The 19,601-nt window shown below is 45.9% G+C and overlaps 1 protein-coding gene across 3 annotated transcripts in view; it reads right to left on the bottom strand.

Annotated features, from left to right (window-relative positions):
- Positions 1-19,601, bottom strand: part of MICU1 (mitochondrial calcium uptake 1) — a 94,009-nt gene that overhangs the window by 62,354 nt on the left and 12,054 nt on the right. For 2 of the 3 annotated variants that reach the window (XM_066554447.1, XM_066554445.1), the window contains exons 3-5: positions 19,355-19,516; positions 10,686-10,866; positions 5,189-5,351 (exon numbers count right to left, since the gene is read on the bottom strand). In XM_066554447.1, the coding sequence (XP_066410544.1) occupies positions 5,189-5,351; positions 10,686-10,866; positions 19,355-19,515 (505 nt within the window). In that variant the 5' untranslated portion in view covers position 19,516. The remainder of the gene's footprint in view (positions 1-5,188; positions 5,352-10,685; positions 10,867-19,354; positions 19,517-19,601) is intronic. The other variant, XM_066554446.1, reaches the window with a different exon arrangement.

Genomic DNA, 19,601 nt, shown 5'->3' with positions numbered 1-19,601 from the left:
CCTGCATTTACTTTTCTCATTTTGGAGAAAAGGAATGAATTTTCATGGAGAAGGAATGAATTATGTTAAGGAAAAAACACAGAATAACTTGTTCCTGCTCTTGTTCAGCAATAGCCAAATCTAAAATCAAATACTTATTATATTCCTATTGATTAACAAAAACATACTTTCCATGGATTTTCTCAAAGCCAGCTAATTACCACACTTGATAAATATGCAGTCAATTACTAAGCTCTTCATGTTATCTTGTAAAAATAAATCCATAGGCAGTAGGTTATAGACTGCAGTTCTAAAAAACATTTTAAAAAGGAGCTTCCAGAAGAAGGACAATTCTATTATGCCAAGAACACAGTTGAGATCAATTAGAAACCACCATGATTTCCTCTGGGACACCAGCAGCTTCTCACTGATGGAAAAACCTTTTCAATTCCTTCCAAGTCTTGATATCCTTGTCAGATTTTTCACATTATTTGGGTAACATTCACTCACGATCTGCCTTTTTTTCCCCCACTGCTTAATATATAACATGAACTCCTTTATTGCCAGCAGATGAATAAAAGGGCTAATTATGAAGACTGAAAAGCTGCTAACTGTGCTTGTGATATGCCACATTATGGCAGGAGAAAATGCTGGAGCAAGCTTTCCCCTCCAGAGCTGTAATCCAGCTTCTGATTGTTGTATTCAGAGTATTTCCCCTCTGAATTTAAAATGGAATCTGCAAGCAAACAATGAGCTGCCTCAGGGGACAACAGCCTCGTGCTCAGGTTCAATTCCAGGACTGTTTTGCTCCAGGAAGGAAGGATCAAGGCACTTGGTTCTCATCTCTCTCCTCCTGCTCCAACAAGGCCATTTCCCTGTGAGACATGCACTCCTAACACACCTGCTCAGCCACACCAACCTGGCACTGTATGGAAGCCCTCATTATGTGGCTTTCAGCACAGGAGCATACAGGTAAATGCCTCTCTTGCTCCTCCTTGGCCCTTTTCCTGGGCTCTCATATCAGGCCTGACAGGCTCCAAGATGATTCTTGCCTGGGCATTGTGTATTTCCACAAAAGAAGAAGAGCCCCACCTTGGTCAGGAGACAAATGGATTTACCTCTCACTCACATCCTTGCTCTGAAGAGCTCTTCAGCACATGTGCCAGGGAAGAATAGAGTGAAATCCCAGAAGGACTGGAATCCCAGAATCTCTGGTTTCCTTCTAGGTCTTAAATATCCCAGCTGACCACTTTGTACAACTTTAGGGATCTGTACCAGCCCAGGAGTTCTCCCCTCCTCATTACCTGAGTGCTTGTCTCAGCTCCTGGCTGATGGTTGTATAGGAACCCAGATCCATATTTCATAAACTTTAATCAAAATGACAAATAATCACTCAAGCATTGTACCAGCCCAGAGGCCAGCTTGTGCTCAGCTCCCCATGCAGCTCAGACATGGAAAACAAACATTTTCTACCAGGAGAAGCAAGCTGCACACTCTACCTCTGTCCTTCAGGGCTCCTCTCCTCTCCTCTGCCACCATCCCCTGCACAGAGACACAGCTGCTGCTTCTTCTCCCTGGCCTTCAGCAGCATCTCTGGGGTCTCTGGCACTCAAAGAAAACAAACAACCCAACCAAAACACCTTCCAAGAGTTCAGATATTTGACTTGCTGCTCATTATGTGGTAAAGCTTGAAATACATTTTTCCTCTGGCAGGAGTCTGGGATAACCAGCAGGTTAATACAGAAATGGTTTGGGAAGAACCTGCTTTCATTACAACATGCTGGGATGAGACACAAGTAGTATTTTTTACTTCTTTCAGTCCTTATTGCAAAAGCCATAGGAAAACTGAGCATGACACAGCTCCTTCTTAGTCCAGGATGCTCCAAAATACTCACTTTTCTCAGGAAAATGATCAGTGCAGAATGAGCCCAGATAAACCTGGGGAAATGGAGGGAATCCTTGCACTTCCCACCAGAGACAGAGAATTTCAGCCTATGTTCATCTGGTTTGGGACTGGGGTTCCAAGGAAGCACCAGGCAGGAAACAGCCACCCCTTCTCCTCCACTCTTGGAGCAAACTTAACCTCTCAGGTATGAGAGGACATAAGAGAAATAAAAATAATACAGGACTGCAGGGAGCAGAAATCACCACCCACGCTTCTCCTGGCACTTGAACTTTCCAGATAGCACAGAAAGGATTTTTTTTTTTTAAAGCAGCTTTCAAGTTTAATGCCATTCTTTGGCTTCTTCTGACAAACCATTCCAAGCTCAGCAAGCTCATGTCATTACTTAAGCACAGCTTGCCTGCTTGGGAATGCTGTGGCAGGAAATTTGAGTGAAGCAGAGAAAGCAATCTACAGGAGCTGAGGAATTGGCATTCATTTTCCCCAAGCTAGCAAAACACAGGCCAGAATTAGGCTGACACTTTATTGACAATAAATCAAACTTTCCCCTACATAATCCATAAAAATGAATCAGGCACAAAATACCTTCACAGAGGATGAGCAGTTTAAAAATAAACACCACAGGGACTCAGCCACCTCGTTACTCCAGATCACCTCTACTCCTCAGTGTTTTCTCTCCATAAAACAGCAGAGGCTTTTACCAGAAGTTACTCCCTGAAATGATGAGCTGCAGCTTGAGCACACTGAGGGATTACCTCCAGGAGGTTTCCCAGGAACACACCAGGCTGCACCAGAAGCCCAAGGAAAGCCTTGGGATGAAGGCAGGATGCTCCAGCCCCAGTGCAGGGCACACCCAAGTTGTGACTCAGGATGAAAGCAGCCCCAGCATTTCCCAACTAACCTGTAACCTAAATTATCCTGTGAGTCAAAAGCACCAGCAGGGTGTGAAGTACAGAACTCATCTGGCCAGCAGGTAGCACTCTTTGTTTTCAATTTCTGGTCTGAAAACCAGACCTATCTTCCTTTTATTTTTTACTACCAGCTTTAAAAACACTTCAGAACAAGGTTATGGCTGGTTTGACTTTATTGTAGCAATAAGTGTTTTACTCTTCTACTGTTCATTATGTGTTAAAAAAACCCATTTACTATGATTGTGATGATGTACAGAGCTGGTAAGGAACAACCAAATAGAGCAGCTCCATCTAGGAGCAAATCCACAAAATTTCCCTAAGTGTTCTGAAGACAGATTTTTCAACCCAACAAAATCCAAGATGCCTACTTTCCTGTCCTGACTGCTGAGGGGCAGCCCAAGCTCAGCTTCCATCCCATTCCACTTGCTAAAAACACCTAAAACCACTTTCTTCCCTTCCAAGCTGCTGTGTGTCACTGACTGGCAGCATTTGCAGGCACCATGGGGACAACATCAACAGCCAGGATAACAAAGGGAATACAATGGGAAGTGAGTGGCTAAGACTGATGAATTAATTATTTCCTATTAGTCACCTCTGCTTGTCTCTGAGGGAGGTGTTTGCTCAGCATTCTTCCACCTATTTGCTGTACACACCCTAAAATGCACCAAGCACGTGGAAAAACTAAAAGAAGAATCAGATGTGCTGAAATGAAACACAGGATGTTTTCAGTTTTTAAGCTCCCAGATAGGTGCTACTGCTTTTCCAAGTACCAATTCAAGGGTAACTTGAGACAAACAAGATGGTAACCTACAGCCATGAATTCACATGGAAACTACAGCCATTTCCAGGGAAAATGGAAATGTAGGATGGAAACCTAAATATCAATTCACCTACATGCTTTAAACACTAATGCCACGGTTATTTTTTCTTCCCTCCTGCACACACTTCATATTGTTATTTTCTAAGAACAAGGGTACACAGTATTTAATTAGCAGCTGTCATCTAAGATATCAAAACAGTTTCACAATTTGGACATAAACCCCACACTCAAATATTTAACATTTGGGGACTGAAGTTCTTCATAAATGTCTGCAGAGACAAGGGAAGTTTTAATTTGACAGAAACCTGTTTCATTCTTTGAGATACAATGTGGGAGACCAAAAAACACAATCTCCCACATCTCACCCCAAACATCAATCTCCAAAATGGAGACCCCAAACGTGAATCTCCAAAATGGAGACCCCAAACGTGAATCTCCAAAATGGAGACCCCAAACGTGAATCTCCAAAATGGAGACCCCAAACGTGAATCTCCAAAATGGAGACCCCAAACGTGAATCTCCAAAATGGAGACCCCAAACGTGAATCTCCAAAATGGAGACCCCAAACGTGAATCTCCAAAATGGAGACCCCAAACGTGAATCTCCAAAATGGAGACCCCAAACGTGAATCTCCAAAATGGAGACCCCAAACGTGAATCTCCAAAATGGAGACCCCAAACGTGAATCTCCAAAATGGAGACCCCAAACGTGAATCTCCAAAATGGAGACCCCAAACGTGAATCTCCAAAATGGAGACCCCAAACGTGAATCTCCAAAATGGAGACCCCAAACGTGAATCCCTAAATGGAGACCCCAAACGTGAATCCCTTAAACGGAGACCCCAAACGTGAATCCCTTAAACGGAGACCCCAAACGTGAATCCCTAAATGGAGACCCCAAACATCAATCTCTAAAATGGAGACCCCAAACATCAATCTCTAAATGGAGACCCCCAACGTCAATCCCTAAATGGAGACAAAAATCTCTGAAATGCAGACAAAATCCTCCTGCTACCCCACCAACACTAAATATTCAGGACACAGCTTTCCAGACAAGAGCAAGGTGTTTCTCTCCCACTTTTTGACTGCCAAATCCCCCCAGGTATCACAAGTGATGTTATTATCTGCAATCCACAGGGAATTTGAAGATGGCAGAGATGAGCCCTACCCTGACCAGCAGCATCACATGGGGCTGCCTCAAGCCCTTTGGAACCATTTAGGTTGGAAAAGACCCCTAAGATCATCGACTCCAACCTTGATTGCCGATGTTTTCCTTGCCAAAGCAACCTCCTTTTGTAGGTTTGGGAAGTGTTTCAGTTAAAACTGAAATATTTCCCTATTAAATATAGGAGAAAGGCATCCCATCTGCTCTTCAGGGCTCACATCAGCCAGCTCTGCTGCACTGCAACAGCATTTTGGGAAACATGAAAGGACTCAGGCTAATTTTGGGCTTGGAGCAGGAGACCTTCAGGAGATGTTTCCTAGCCCTGGCAATGAGAGCTGGGAAGTTGACAGAGCAGGTGAGCAGAGCCTGGGGAGTATCAGCTCTCCATATCAGCTGCCCTCCAGCACTCACTCTCTGGCTGCTTCTCGTTGGGGGTGATGGATCTCACGAAGTCCTGCGGGGTCATGAACACCTCGGACTCGCCGTGCTCGTTGATGACCTTCAGAGTGGCAAAGTACCTGAAGATTTTGTCTGGTGTGGAGTAGGCTCTGATCCTGTTCTCATATTCCATCACCTGGAAATGAAATTCAGGCAGCATTAGATGTGCACTGTCCCTGCCCCACGCTGATTCTCAGTCCTCAAAGAGATTTGCCACAGGACAAGTTGCATGCAGCAACACAACTCTGGACTCTTTTGGCATTATTCCTTTCAAAAACCCTGTGAACACCCAGGAAAATATCAGCTGCTGATGTCCCAGGATGAAGAACAAACACTAAAAATCTTTATTATTAATAAATTTAGACTCTTGGTAGTAGCAGAAGAAAAACAAATTCTCAAAATCCCTGAAGGTGCTTTAAAACCATGAGCATAAGAAAACACACTGGCATCACATTTGTGAATCTAAAGCAGCCCAACATTTTAACCACAGTGCTGAAGGGTTTGATTTGTGATTAATATATGAAGTAAAAGAAAAAAAGTCTTGGAAGGCTGGGAGAAACCTTTACTTTCAAGCAGAGTCTTGGAAAAAATCACTTGGAGCCGCAGCTGGTTGCTCAGTCACCCAAGCTCATTTTTTCCTCTTCTCTATCACATTGGCAGAATTCCCCAGAAACTCAACTCAGTCCTCCCCACCAATCTGCTTCTTCCTAACTCTGCCAGCAGTGATTTTTTTTTTGGTACCTAGAAGCAGTTTCCCCTCAAACAGCTGGAATTAATCAAAGAAAACCGACAGCTTTTCTAAACAAAATCCCAACACAAGGCCACAAGGGTGGAAAAAGGCACAGACACCTACACTTCATCATGTATTAGCACAGAAAACTTTCCTCCTTACTTCAGCTTTTCATTCCTGCATTATATGCTGTGTTTAACAGTCCATAATGTACTTGAAACCTGCAGCTGGCCAGGAGCCACAGGAGGAAAAAATCCCCACCAAAGATGTGCTGCAAGAGAACAGGCAAGATCAAGGGTACTGCCAAGGCAGCTGTAGATCATTCCTGGCTTTGGTCCTGCTTCAGCCTTGTCCTTAAATTCCTGAACAACTTCCTCAGCCTGATGTTTATCAGACAGAAAACACCCTCTCTAGTTTTTCTTACTTCTAGGATAAATAAAAAAGGCCAAATGTTCCAAATCCTCCAAGCCAGGCTTGGGAAAGCAAATCCTCTTTATTTGCCCCAGATGACATTCCCTGGAATGACAACACCTAAAGCATTCTCCCCACTCCTCTGTGCATCACCACAGCTCTTCCAGAATTCACATGTCCTTGCATCAACCACTACAGGCAGTTCCCTCCCGCCTGCAGGAGAAAGGGGTTTTTTTTCCCTAGGGCCTTTGCACTTCTAATCAACAAACCTAATCCCACTTTTATTGCTTCAGTCCACAAGGTTCTGCACAGCTAAGGGCACTGGAATGAGGAAAATTGCTTTATTGCCAAGCTCCAAGTAAAAGATGACACCCACTTTTCCCCCTCTCTCTGGCTTTGTCTACTGCTCCCACCTGGCAGGAGGCAGCTCCTTATGCCAAAGGGATCTTTCCACTTGTGGGTGCAGGCCATATCTCACTCCTGCCTGACCTGATCTCATGAATAACACCCCACCCAGCTTAATCAGCCAGAAACAGCTCAGTATTTTTACCTTCAAGGAAGACAAATAAAACAAGGCCAATATGAAAGCCCAGACTGGAGCCAAGAGCAGACACCATAGACCACGACCAGCTCCTCCTCCCTCCATCCATGGTAACCCTTCAACACTGCCTGCTTTCTAGCTAAAAAACAACTCATTAACCAAATTTTCCAAGCCTGTGGAAAAAAGTTTCTTGCAAGGCACTATCAATTGCTTTTCCTCAGCCCAGCTGGGCACAACCCCACTGCTGCACCAGAGACAGGAGTCCTGACATTCTGCCACTAAAACCATGTTTCATTTTAGCCCACTTGACCCCATATCCACAATGGCTCTTCCCTCTACATCTATTTTAATCCCCTGCTCTCAGGCTCGCTGCTTTCAGGTGCTTTTCTCCTGATGTTTAGAATATTTAGAGTATTACTTCCACAGCAATAACAGCTTACTAACAACATGGGCTCAAAACCACATCTCCCATCTTAGAGCACAGAAATGCACAATCTGGACCAAAAGAGCAGAATCTAAACTGCTTTTTAGCATCTCACAGGCTGCTTTCATCACAGCTGAAATCTCACTTCTTCCACAAGCTTCCCTACAAGAAGGGAACAAATGCAGCCACACTTCTTCCCCTTTGCCTGCAGATGAACTCACAATTACATCATTCTAGGTAATGAGCTAATCAGCTGGCAAAAACTGACAAATGTTGCAGCCCATGCCTCTGGCTGCAAGGCTGGGTGCAACACCAAGCCAGGTCAAGAAGGGAGCAGCCAAGATGCTGCAAATGGGGAAAACCTCATTTATTTGTGCCTGGGTGCTGAACATCAAGTGAGTGCTAACAAGGGTGGCCTGATCACCCAAAACAAATGTGGAGTTAGGAGCCCATGTCTTTGGGTGCAGACAACCATTTTTGATGGGTTTTTGCACTGCTTCAAAGCCACCTGGACTGAAATTCCAGGCAAGTGTCTCCTCTCCTGACCTCTCACTTTTCCCTAGTACAAACCAGTCCCTGATGCAAGGAAGACCAGTCAAAATTCTCATCCTGCCTCCAGAAATGCAGCCTCAGGTAATCAGGCACCTCCAGAAAGATGATATAACCCAAAAGGAAAAATCCCTTTTTTGCATTTATTAGTAGAGCATGTACTGGAGGAGAAAGACAAGTAAGTAATCCCTGCTGCTCTACAAGAGTGAAGGTGCTGTTGAGACTGTCAATGTTTATGCTAAGCCTCAGGTTAAAAGGAAAAAAAAACATCTAAATCTTATGCTGACATGAAAATAAAGCTCTAAATTAACATCTCAAGGCACAGAGCATCACCAGGGCCTGCCTGACTATGCAGCAGCACACATCTTTACAGGGGAAATTAATTAAGACTCATTTTCTTCGTGCTTCCTCCTGTGACACACACCCAAATGAAGGCTCAGCACAGGAACATCCCAAGGCAAGATACCTGCAGGACCCAAACACTGCCAGTACATCTTGATAAGTCAGCCCTACTGCTGCATGCAAATACTTTTAGCAAGTTAATTAACACATCAGCCTGCCCCCATCCTGCATTACAGCTCATTAGCCTTCCAACTATATTGAGGCACTCAAGTAAATTTTTTTTTCCTTTTCTGCCCTACATATCCAACATATGCCTGGGAAGCATCCACACAATCCCAACACCTGAGAGTGCTTTATGTTTCAGCTTCCCCCTCTCACTGGATCACTATTTAAAACAGCAATGTCAAACTTAATTTACTGCTTCACCACTAATCATCACCTTCATTAAAAGCAACATTAGGATAACAAACAAGTGTTAAACACTTCCAATTAGGCTTAATTTTTTTCACAAGGAAAATCCCACGCTATTTCCAATTAATTATGGGAAGAGCTGGGAAGAGTTTGTACTGTGGGTGGTGGTTTGTTGGGGTTTTCTTAAACAGACAGAAGAGTCAAGAATTCCCGAGGTGCTACAGAGTTAGGGGAGCAGCACATCCTGGGAGCAGCCCTGATTTTGAGTCGGGAGCAGGGCACACCTTCCCCTGTCATCTGAGCTGGCCACATTCAAACAGCTCCGGGGTGACTCACTGCAGCAACTGCTGACCAAACAGGGAGCAGGCACCCGGGACAATACCTGGCACATCCTGCGTTTAAAGGAGCTGTTGCAACATTGGCATTCAGGCCACACAAGGAACGTTCTGTCTGGAGGCTGCAGAGAAAAGGCTTGTGTTGGCACAAAGATGATGAGGGCTGTCCCCAGGGAAATTGCTGCTCCTGGAGAAGGCACTCTGGGATGAGAAGGGATCCAGGCCACACACTGCTCCCATCTTTTGGGCACACCTGGCTTGTGTCTTATTTGGAAATCATGGGCATATTCCTCCCTGCCTAGTTTGGGAAGGAAAGAGCTGGTCAACACAGGCACATCTCAAACAACTGGAACAATAGTCCTTGCATGTAAAAAACTTCCTGTGGCTGCCCCAGCAGCAGCCACATCAGACAAAAATCAATCTTTGCACTCACTGTATTCAAAAGTAAGAGTGTGGGTGGAGGTGGACTGTGGTTTGCTCTTTGCAACCTGCCTCCATCTGCTAACACTGGAAAAAACCAATAACCTGCTTTTCTTGAGTGATACTGGCAAGAGCTGAAGTTGTCAGAGCACCTGACACCCAGCTGCCATGAAAATTAGCAAGAACCCACATTCCTGGACAATTCTGAGTATCTCAGCACAGTATCTCACTACAGAACTTCACTGAGCTGCCACCAACAGGTCACAACAGGAGAGAGTCTGGAGCCCCAAATACCACAAAGCACTTGAAATCTCTAGTTGTGTAATCTTTTCTGACCAGGAACCAAAATGATTCAGCAGCTCTAAAGGAAACAGCTCTTAATTTTTCATGAGAAGCTGTTAAGCCACTATATATGACTACCCACAATTTAACAGCTAATGAGATGCAACCTCCAGAATACAGGCTTAAAAATAAGTATCAGAAGCAAGTCATAACAAAATGGAAGTAGATGCTCTTCACAATTCCTTTCTCCTCTTTGGTGCTGCAAAGATATTACATCATCCAACACAGCCCTATAAAACTGACATCCAGATGGGCTTAAAAAATAAAATACTGCTGTCTGCCAGCTCCCAGTCAGAGGACTCTGCCAGATCAAATTACACATCCTTTAATAACAGTGGTTTCACATAGTGCCAAACCAGTTGCCAGTTCTGAGGTGCCCAAAGCTCCTGGAACTCCCCAAGAGCGAAGGCAGGTCACAAACCAACAATAGAGTTTATTACTCAAGTTTTCCCTCTCTTGAAAATGTGTCTGATCTGAAAATGAAATAGCCAGAAGCATCAAGAGAGAGCCAGGATTAATCAAGAAGGGGGACTGAGCCTGTATTTACACAGAAAAATTAAATGAAGAATTAAAGTATACCTTTCCTACAACCCTCCCTTCCACATTCACCCTCTACTTCTTCCTCCATGCACTGGGTATACCCACAGGCAAAAGGATGGGCTCAGAGACACTCATGCTGAATATCCCAGATGGTTTAAAAGCTTTGGCAACAATCCCTTGCTTTGTTTGCACCATCCCAACAGCCATTAGTGCAGGAACTTTGATTATCTTGGACATGTAAGTGGAGGTGGGAAAAGAGGTCTCCATTTCAGAGATCAGTGTACTGTGCTTTCCAAAGGCAAATTTCAACCTGCAGAAACTCATGGCCACATGCTGAGAAATCAGGCTCCTAAAAGAGTGAGGTGCCTCAGAAAATACAGGTCCAGAGCAAGTTTTCCCTCTTGCAGGACGCCCGAGTTTGGTACCTTGCGGTCCCTGAACCCGGAGCGCTTCTTCTTCTTCCCTTCCGCCGGCGCCTCCTCATCGCCTGAGGCCACTGCCCTCCTGCCCTCACTGCTGCTGCTGCTCTCCTCCTCCTCCTCCTGCTTCATCTTCTCCCCTGGCTCTGCCCTCGGGCCGTGTCTGACAGAGTCTTCTGCATATGCCCTGTACCAGGGAAAAGAAAACGCTCGTTTAGGAAGCGACTGAGGGGTGCCACAAAATGGTCCTGCCAGGCTCCACTGGTTCCAGTTCAGCGGGGAGGGCTGCAAACCAAAAGCAGAGAAGTGACCAGTCCCCTTGGAATTCAGTGTGCTTCCCCCTGCTGTAATCAAATTTCCATGCCACATCAAAACCCAGACTAATGGCCACAGAAAGTTTTCCCAGTCCAAATCACTCAGTGAATTATGACACCCTCTCCCAAAACCCAGACATGCAAGAAACACTGGGAGAAAAGCATATCATACCTCCTCCAGCACTAAATTCCACCTCTGCTTCCCCAAAAAGATGCATTAAGTGACAGTTCTACCATCAGCACTGCAGGATTCAGGATGAACAACCTTTTTGTTTCAGCTCAGCTGATTTATTTTCTATCTCCAGCAGCTGACAAGCTGTTTTATCCCCTTCTTCCACCAATGACTCTTCTAAACACCAGTGCTGCAGGATTTGTGACAACAAAACTGGAGCTGTTTGTCCTCAAGGTGCAAATAAAACTCTGGCAGAGCCCAGGACCCCTTTTCCCTTGCTGTTCAAATACAAAGATCTTCAGTCAACTCTGTTCATAGACCAAGACTCAACACTTGAAATCACTCAGAATCAGGAGCAACTCACAGAACTGCAACTGGCAATGGGATGATTAAATAAAAAGCAGGATAAATCCCTAAGCCAAACAATGCTCTGGCTTTACTTGTAAAGCAGTTTAGAATCAGACAGAGCTCAGACCACATTAACAGCAGTGAAATGATAATCTCTGAGGAGTGTCACAAGCAACAAAGCCAACGGTTTGACAACATTATTTCTCTTTCTAAAGGACTCAAACAGCTCAGGGAAACATCCCAGCCTGCCCATAATTTAAACAAATCTGTCTTTACATTGCATTCCTGGTGATTTATTTTGGACTAATCACAGGGTATGCAGCTTACACACAGGTGCTGCTCCTTGCCCACTTTGGTACTGCCTGGAGCTATGAATGTGGTCATTTACAGCTGTGTGAGTTTGTTTTAAAAGGGCTGCCTTGGGAGAAAAACAAAAACAAACCAAGATTTTTGAAGTCTCCCAAGCTCTAAACAAAAGGCTACACATACTTCATCCTGCCAGTTTCCTGGAAAACACAGATGTGCTGTGTAATACCAACAGAAGAGCCTGTGTCTGTCTCCCCAGGAATCACAGAATCATGGAATGGTTTGGGTTGGAAGGGGCCTTAAAGATCCTCTCCTTCCAACCCCCTGCCATGGGCAGGGACACCTTCCACAGCTTGCAGCAATCTCAGCACATCAGCTTCCAAGAAGGAGCAATGAGGGTAAGTGATCCATCAATTAATTTAAATGCTACCAAAAGAAAAGACAACTCTCTCCTTATCAGCATCCAATAATTCACTGACAGCACAGAACAAGACAGATGGGAATGGGCTAAAGAACTGCAAACTCCACATTGCTGGTGGGAAGAAGACACTTCATCATTTATGGAATGGATTGGGCTGGAAGGGATCAGCTCAGACAGGGATTCAGAGGTTTCTAGTCCACAGTGGGACACAACACAGCCCCATTACAGGGATCTGATGTAATAAAATACCCAAGTGTTCAGTGAAGAGCAGTACTAATCCTGCCTTTTTACATTCAAATGGACCTTTACACACTTCTTGCTCTGAAAAGGTCCTGAGTCTCAATTTGCCAATATATATTTCTGAGTCTTACAGCAAAGCACCATCTTTATGGCCTCCACTGAACCAAACTTCCAGAGACAGGATCCAAACTTGGGTCCTCCACAAAGATCTTAAACTAGGCAAACTCTTTCCCCAGAGCAGTCCTGAGGCTGATCTCTCTTGGAGAGCATGAAGTCCATGCTGGCACCTGTCCTGAAGCCTTTCCTGAAAGTTTAATCAGCACTGGCACACCCTTGAGGAGCTGTGGGTTTGGCTGAAAAATGCAGCTGCCAGCTGAGGCTACAGCAGCAGCACTGACATGGAAAGCCCTTGTGCAGGCAGGACACCCATCCTAAGTAGCTCTGAGGGAACCTCTTGGGAGAAGGGGCAGAGAAGCAATAGGAAATCAATTGCCTATCTCCACAACTAAGGTGTTCCATAGGAAAAATGCTGGAGAATAACTGTATCAGGAAAGATTTGCTCCTGTAGTGCTTGACTGACAGCTAGCAGCCCAGGGAAGGGATAGATGAAATTGAAAAATCAAACTTTTTCAGCACATCCCACGCATTCCTTCAATCCATCAGGCTGTCAAGTCAGTTGCTCCAGTGATACAGACTGAGGCTGTTTGAATACAGGCAGCTTTTTCCTCCCTCTGGTTTATCCAGGTAATTAACTCTGCTCCACACTCAGATCACCATCCCAGCATCCAGGAAAACGAGCTGGGGAGAAAGGCAGAGTCTGTAGGCTGCTTCTCAAGCAAGGTTTAACAGCTATTCTTGAACTAGCCACTGAAGGAGCAGCTCTCTGTGTGCACCTTCTCTGTGTATTTTACCACCCTCTGCTGAAATCCTTGGCTTCCAACAACTGCAACTTCCATACTCAGCCCACATAAAAAAAGCCTTTCAGTGCAGATGTCAGAGTATGGCTGGAGGAAAAAAAAAAGCCCATAGCTCCAGAAATATCCACCCTGCTAGACTTCCCTCAGCAAGTGAAGACTCTCTCTTCTCCTCCCCTGTTTGATGAGGCTGACTTTCCAATGAAATTCCTGGTGCTGCAGCTTCTGCACAAAAAGGGAAATGAAAATACAAAGCCTCACTTCACTGTGTGCCAAGCCCAGCCACCAGCCCTTCCCACAGAGTGTGCCTGCCCTGGCTCCTGAACCCTACTGCCATGCTTCAACCATTCTGATCTCTTCAGACTTTCTTCCCCTCCAGTGAACTGAATTTGAATCAAAGACTGCTCACCACCCACTCAGCAATATCTCCTTTGAATCCTTGGAGAAAGCCAACAATCAAGTGTAAGATCAGAATCCTCATCCTCCCCAAAACCACTGAGCTACCAGAGGCCTGCAATGATAAATTCTCTTTTGGGGACCCATTCCTTAAGAGAGCCAAACACATGCAACCATGGGATATACAAGTTGCAGGTCCTGCAAGTCTTCCAATGAATCACAACCCCTCACTTCACAGTATTTTTCTTCTTTGAATGACAGAAGCAGAACAGCATGAAAAAAAAAATCACAAAACTTTGTGCCAGAGATAACAGTGCTCAGTTATTCTAATCCTGGAGGCAGTAGCAAAGTATTCAGCTATCAGCTGCTGCTCAGTGTCAGAAGGAAAAGGAAGAGATGGGCACCCAGGAGCCAGCAAAGCTGCTGTCAGCAAACCAGGGCAGGAGGGAGGAACCTGCCTGACACAGGTGTTCCTCAGCTGACTAAGAGCTGCCATTCTCCCAGTATGTAAACAGCTGGGGACATCCCAGTGACGTTTAAAAGCCACTTAAGACTTCAGGGCTTTCCTGCTGTAATGCAAAAGCAAGTTAGGACATGACATTGATAAAAACAGACAACCTCCAGGGATCAGGAGAACTTTCAGCAAGGAGCTCTGGCTCATCCTCAGCTCAACCACATTCAGCACCTAAATTAGCTACCTGAAACTTTAATAAGGAATTCACCAGAGAGGATGAAGAGCCACAACCCAATTTTTCAGGGTGTTGCCACACTCACAGGGCTCTTTACTACTTTGCTTCCCTCCTCATCTCTCACATACTCAACACCAATATAAACTGGCACAATGAATTTGTGGCAAGAACTTCACAAAGGCAGTCACCCTAATGCCACCCTAATCCTGTGGTGTCCTGACACTACCCCAATATCCTAGTGAGCAGAAATCTGCTATTTCTTAATGCAGGAGATGCTGCTTCCATTTTCCAAACAGAGCTCACCACAGTGGGGTACAGGGCTGTGCCCCCAGGGTCTGATCCTTTCCTTCCCCAATGTCCATGGAGTAAAAACCTCAGTGTTCAGCCAAAAGCCACTGGAGAGAACACAGAGTTCTTTCAAGACACCACTCCCAGACCAATGTGTCTTGAAGTCTTAGGAAAAAATCCTCAGCACAGCAATCCCAAGGAGAGTCTCGAGTGTGTCACCTCTCACCAAGAATTAAAAAAGCATAAAATCACAAAATGGTTTGTGTTGGAAGAGACCTTGAAGATCAACTCGCTCCATCCCCCTGACATGTAAGCACATGAGGGCTCTAAAAATAAACTCACATGAATAATACCTCTAATTTTTCATCTTTTCTCCCATACATTAGGTTAAGTTGTACCTGACACATCTATAGCAATAAAACAGGTTTCTTCCCTCTTGACTATGATTTATGTGGTTTCCTTTGTTTTACTACAAGAGAGATTTTTGAAGTCTCTGTTTCAACTGGCACAAGATATTTCCAGCAATTCTCGTATTCTAAGCAAATTACTCTAAAGCCCCTGGGACACTGCTGCAAAAAATCATTGCATTCCTACACAGAGTTATGGAATCCCAAAACAGTTTGATTTGGAAGGAGCCTTAAAGCCCCTCCAGCAGTGCCACCCCCTGCCATGGGCAGGGACACCTCCCACTATCCCAGGTTGCTCCAAGCCCTGTCCGGCCTGGCCTTGGGCACATCCAGGCAGCCCCAGCTTCTCTGGGCACCCTGTGCCAGGGCCTCCTCACCCTCAGAGAGAGCAATTCTTTCCCAATATCTAAACTAATCCTGTCCTCTGGCAGTGGAAAGCCATTCCCCCTTGTCCCCAGTCCCTCTCCAGCTCTCCTAGAGCCCTGTTAGGCACTGAAGGGCTCCAAGTTCCCCACTCCAATCCCTCTCCTCTCTAGGTGAGCACCCCCAGCTCTCCCAGTCCCTCCAGAGCAGAGGGGCTCCAGCCCTGGGAGCAGCTCCTTGGCCTCCTCTGGACTGGCTCCAACAAGGCAGCAATTTCCAGAGCAACACAGGTGTCTTATCCTTACTCTTACCACTAATTCATTCACAGAAGGATAAGAAAAGGATCATTAACTAAGTATTTTCAGTCTGGCAGGAAGAGCACTGGTAAGACACTGCTTAGAGAGGTCACTCTGTGCCCCCCCAAAGGTACCTTTGCTCCCTTCCTTCACTCATGTTAGACTGATTAACAAGCTTCAGCACCAAAATGCCAATTTAAGGGCTTTCAGAGGCCCACAGATTCAGCCAACAAGGGTGACATGAAGAACACATCTGCAGCCATTTCCTAACACTCCAAATGGGTATCAGGAAGTAGAAGGTACAAGTTTTACACCAGGATCAGTAACAGAATTTTTTTACCAACGTTTAGCTTGCCACAAACTGTGAGGTTTAGTACTTCTCATACATTAGTGCCTCATTTAGAGTAGCCAATGACTGCACCAAGATTAATTTCAATTAATTCAGTTCATTATGCCAATGCCCAGATACTTAATTGCTTCTCTTGCCAGCTGGAAATCCTCAGAGTTTAAGTTATTGCTGAGAAAGGGTAAACTTCATTAGTCTTCTAAGCTCAGCTATTTGCACTGCTCAAGTATTCCCTGCCACAGGAAAACTGAGCAGCATGAGCTATTCCTGTTGTGAAATAATTTAGAGGAGATTCAGTCCCCCAAAGCGGGCAGCAGGACTTCCCAGAGGGCAGGGAAGGCAACAAGACCAACACTTACCTGCAGTGGAACAAAGATCCCACCAACCCACCTCAGGGAGACACAATTAAATCTACCTTGCATCATACAACCAGAGGATTTTTCCATACATATCTTTTCACTCCTTGATTTCTTCTCTACCTTTGTGTGAACTTCCTTACCCCAGCACTGGCTTCTGCTGCTGCTCAGAGCACACCCTGCAGAATCCACCTGAACTACACTGGGCTCAGACTGCACCTGAGAATTCCTGTCTTTCTTCACACCACCATCACCATCTTCTACTTACCTAGCCCAAGAAACTTAAAATTTCCTACTGCTTCTTGATCTGGCCTGGTACATCTTTAATGCCTTAACTGTAAAGAAATATTTACATATTTATCTCTTAGTACTAATTAATTATACTTACTGCTACTTCCTGTACTAACTGAGGACACACCTGAGTAACTGAGGATGTCATTACAAACATTCTGTATTCACCTATTCTCATACTTAAACTCTACTGATCACCTAATATCCATTTTCAGAAGGATAAAGGAAATTTACACTTCATCCCTCATTTCTTTAAACAAGGCTAAAATGCCCACTTGAAAGTCCATTTAAAACATCAGTGTGAAAAATTTTCCTACATCAAACATATCAGATTTGTTCCTTGTTTAATTCAGCAGCTTTGTGCCAAGTAATTAAATTAATATTGTAAGCTTGGGCGCACTTTTATTTTACAGTTGCTGACATTGAGGATTTATTTCATGGCTCAGATAGGAAAGGAATACTTGAAAGTCTGTACAATTCTATTTAGTGCTTTATAAATGTATAAAAGATGAAGGAGACAGAGCAAGGAAAGGCAAAACAAGTACTAACAGCAAGTCAGCCTCTCCAGATTGATGAGAGCTGTGTCTCACTGGCTGATTTCTAACAGTGCTCTCAGCTGAGGAAGGTGCCCAAGGGCCTCCAAGGAACAGCAAAGTACTCCAGGAGCCAAAAATCCCTCCCTGGCCCAGCACTGCACACAGCACAAGCACCATCCTCCTGATAAAAGCAACCCCAGCACTGAAAATGTAGCTGGTTTGAAAAGCAGAGGAACCTGCTACAGAAGGGAGACATTAACTCCATGTCTCTGGGACAGCTTTACATAGGACATGATGTCCTACTGACTTTCTGATCAGTGTTGAGGATAAGGTTTGAAGTGGAAAAACCCCACTCTCCTCCCTGCTGGAAAAGGGGAGTTATCCTGGCCATTCCCTCAGAGGCACTGACTGCATCAGTGCAGATCATTACCAAAATGCAGCACAAAATGACACTGTGCTGGATCACAGTGTTCTTCCTCCACTGAGCAGCTCCTCTTAGCACAGAGCCAGCTTTGACAGCTCTAAGGAACAGCCAGAACAATTCCCATCCCCTTTCTCCCACTGCATTAAAACTAAAGCCTTCTAGCCACAGGTGAGCAGGAAACCAGCGACAAATCACTCGAGGAATAGAATGAAAAGAACACAGGCTTTCAGCAAATACTTTAGTTTTAGACTCCAGTTGCAGTCATGTGCCTGAGTGACACTGCTGGTGCCACGCTGAGGGAGGAGAAGGGAGTCCCTGTTTTACTTCAGACAGGGCACAGCCCCGGGGTTCAGTGAGAGTCACCTCAGGAAAGCCCAAACATCCCCTTTCACCTCAGGTACAGGAGAGAGCTTTGAGCCTCAGAACCCATGACGTGTCCTAAAGCTCTGACCCTGAAAATGCACATAAATCCTGTGTGCTGCTACCTCCCCACCCAGACAGACTGTCCCCTTCTGCTCCTCTGCTGCATTTTATACATCAAGCAGCCAGCAGAACACACAAAAAAGGAGAGGAGCAAACCCTACCTAGATGTGCTGTTTCAAACAGAAGTTGTGAAAGTAAAGGTTTCTCTCTTCACACCACCACAAACCACCAGGCAGGGAGGAAACGAGGCAGGAAACCACATCAAAGAGCCCATGTGAGACCACGCCTCACCCCGAGCTCTGCTGCATCCCTGAGCACTGCCAGCAGCAAAGCAGCTCCTCGGGGAATCATCCCCAGCCCTGCCCAGAATCACCCAGGGAATCACCCCCAGCCATGCACAGAATCATCCAGGGAATCACCCCCAGCCATTCCCAGAATCACCCAGGGAATCACCCCCAGCCATGCACAGAATCACCCAGGGAATCACCCCCAGCCATGCACAGAATCACCCAGGGAATCACCCCCAGCCATGCACAGAATCACCCAGGGAATCACCCCCAGCCATGCACAGAATCACCAGGGAATCACCCCCAGCCCTGCACAGAATCACCCAGGGAATCACCCCCAGCCCTGCACAGAATCACCAGGGAATCACCCCCAGCCATTCCCAGAATCACTGGGCTCAAGATCATCGAGTCCAACCCAGCCCTAACACCTCAACTAAACCCTGGCACCCAGTGCTACATCCAGGCTGGTTTTAAACACATCCAGGGATGGTGACTCCACCACTTCCCTCGGCAGACAACTCCAGCACTTTATCAGCCTTTATGTAAAAAACTTTTCCCTAATATCCAACCTATATTTCCCTTGGGCCAGCTTGAGACTGTGTCCTCTGGTTGTGTCAGTGCTGCCTGGAGAAAGAGCCCAGCCCCAGCTGAGCACAGGCACCTTTCAGGAGCTGTAGAGAGTGATGAGGGCAGCCCTGAGTCTCCTTTTCTCCAGGCTGAGCACCCCCAGCTCCCTCAGTGCTTCCTCACGGGGTTTATATTCCCAGCCCCTCACCAACCTTCCTTCCGTGCAGCAGCAGCAGGAGCACCACAGGTACTTACCAGGGGCAGGAAAGAAATTAGCAATGCATGTATTACCTCTGCCAGAGGAATCTGGCACCCGCTGTGGCCGCAGAGGTCCCGAGGAAAGCTGCCAGCAGGAGCCTAGGCCGGGTGCCGGGGCGCGGGGCTGTGCCATGGGAGCGCCGCGCCACCGCCGCCAGCCCCGCGGCCGCGGGCAGGAAGCGCAGCCGGAACATCCTGCGGAACGAGAGCGCTGCTTTAGCAAACAACAGAGCGTGCGAGTGCTGCCTGTCCTAGAGCAGGGAAACTTTCACAGAGTAAC

The sequence above is a fragment of the Molothrus aeneus genome, chromosome 8 (genome assembly GCF_037042795.1).
Source record: "Molothrus aeneus isolate 106 chromosome 8, BPBGC_Maene_1.0, whole genome shotgun sequence".
Lineage (NCBI taxonomy): Eukaryota > Metazoa > Chordata > Aves > Passeriformes > Icteridae > Molothrus > Molothrus aeneus.
This window is presented reverse-complemented; position numbering and strand designations above follow the sequence as displayed.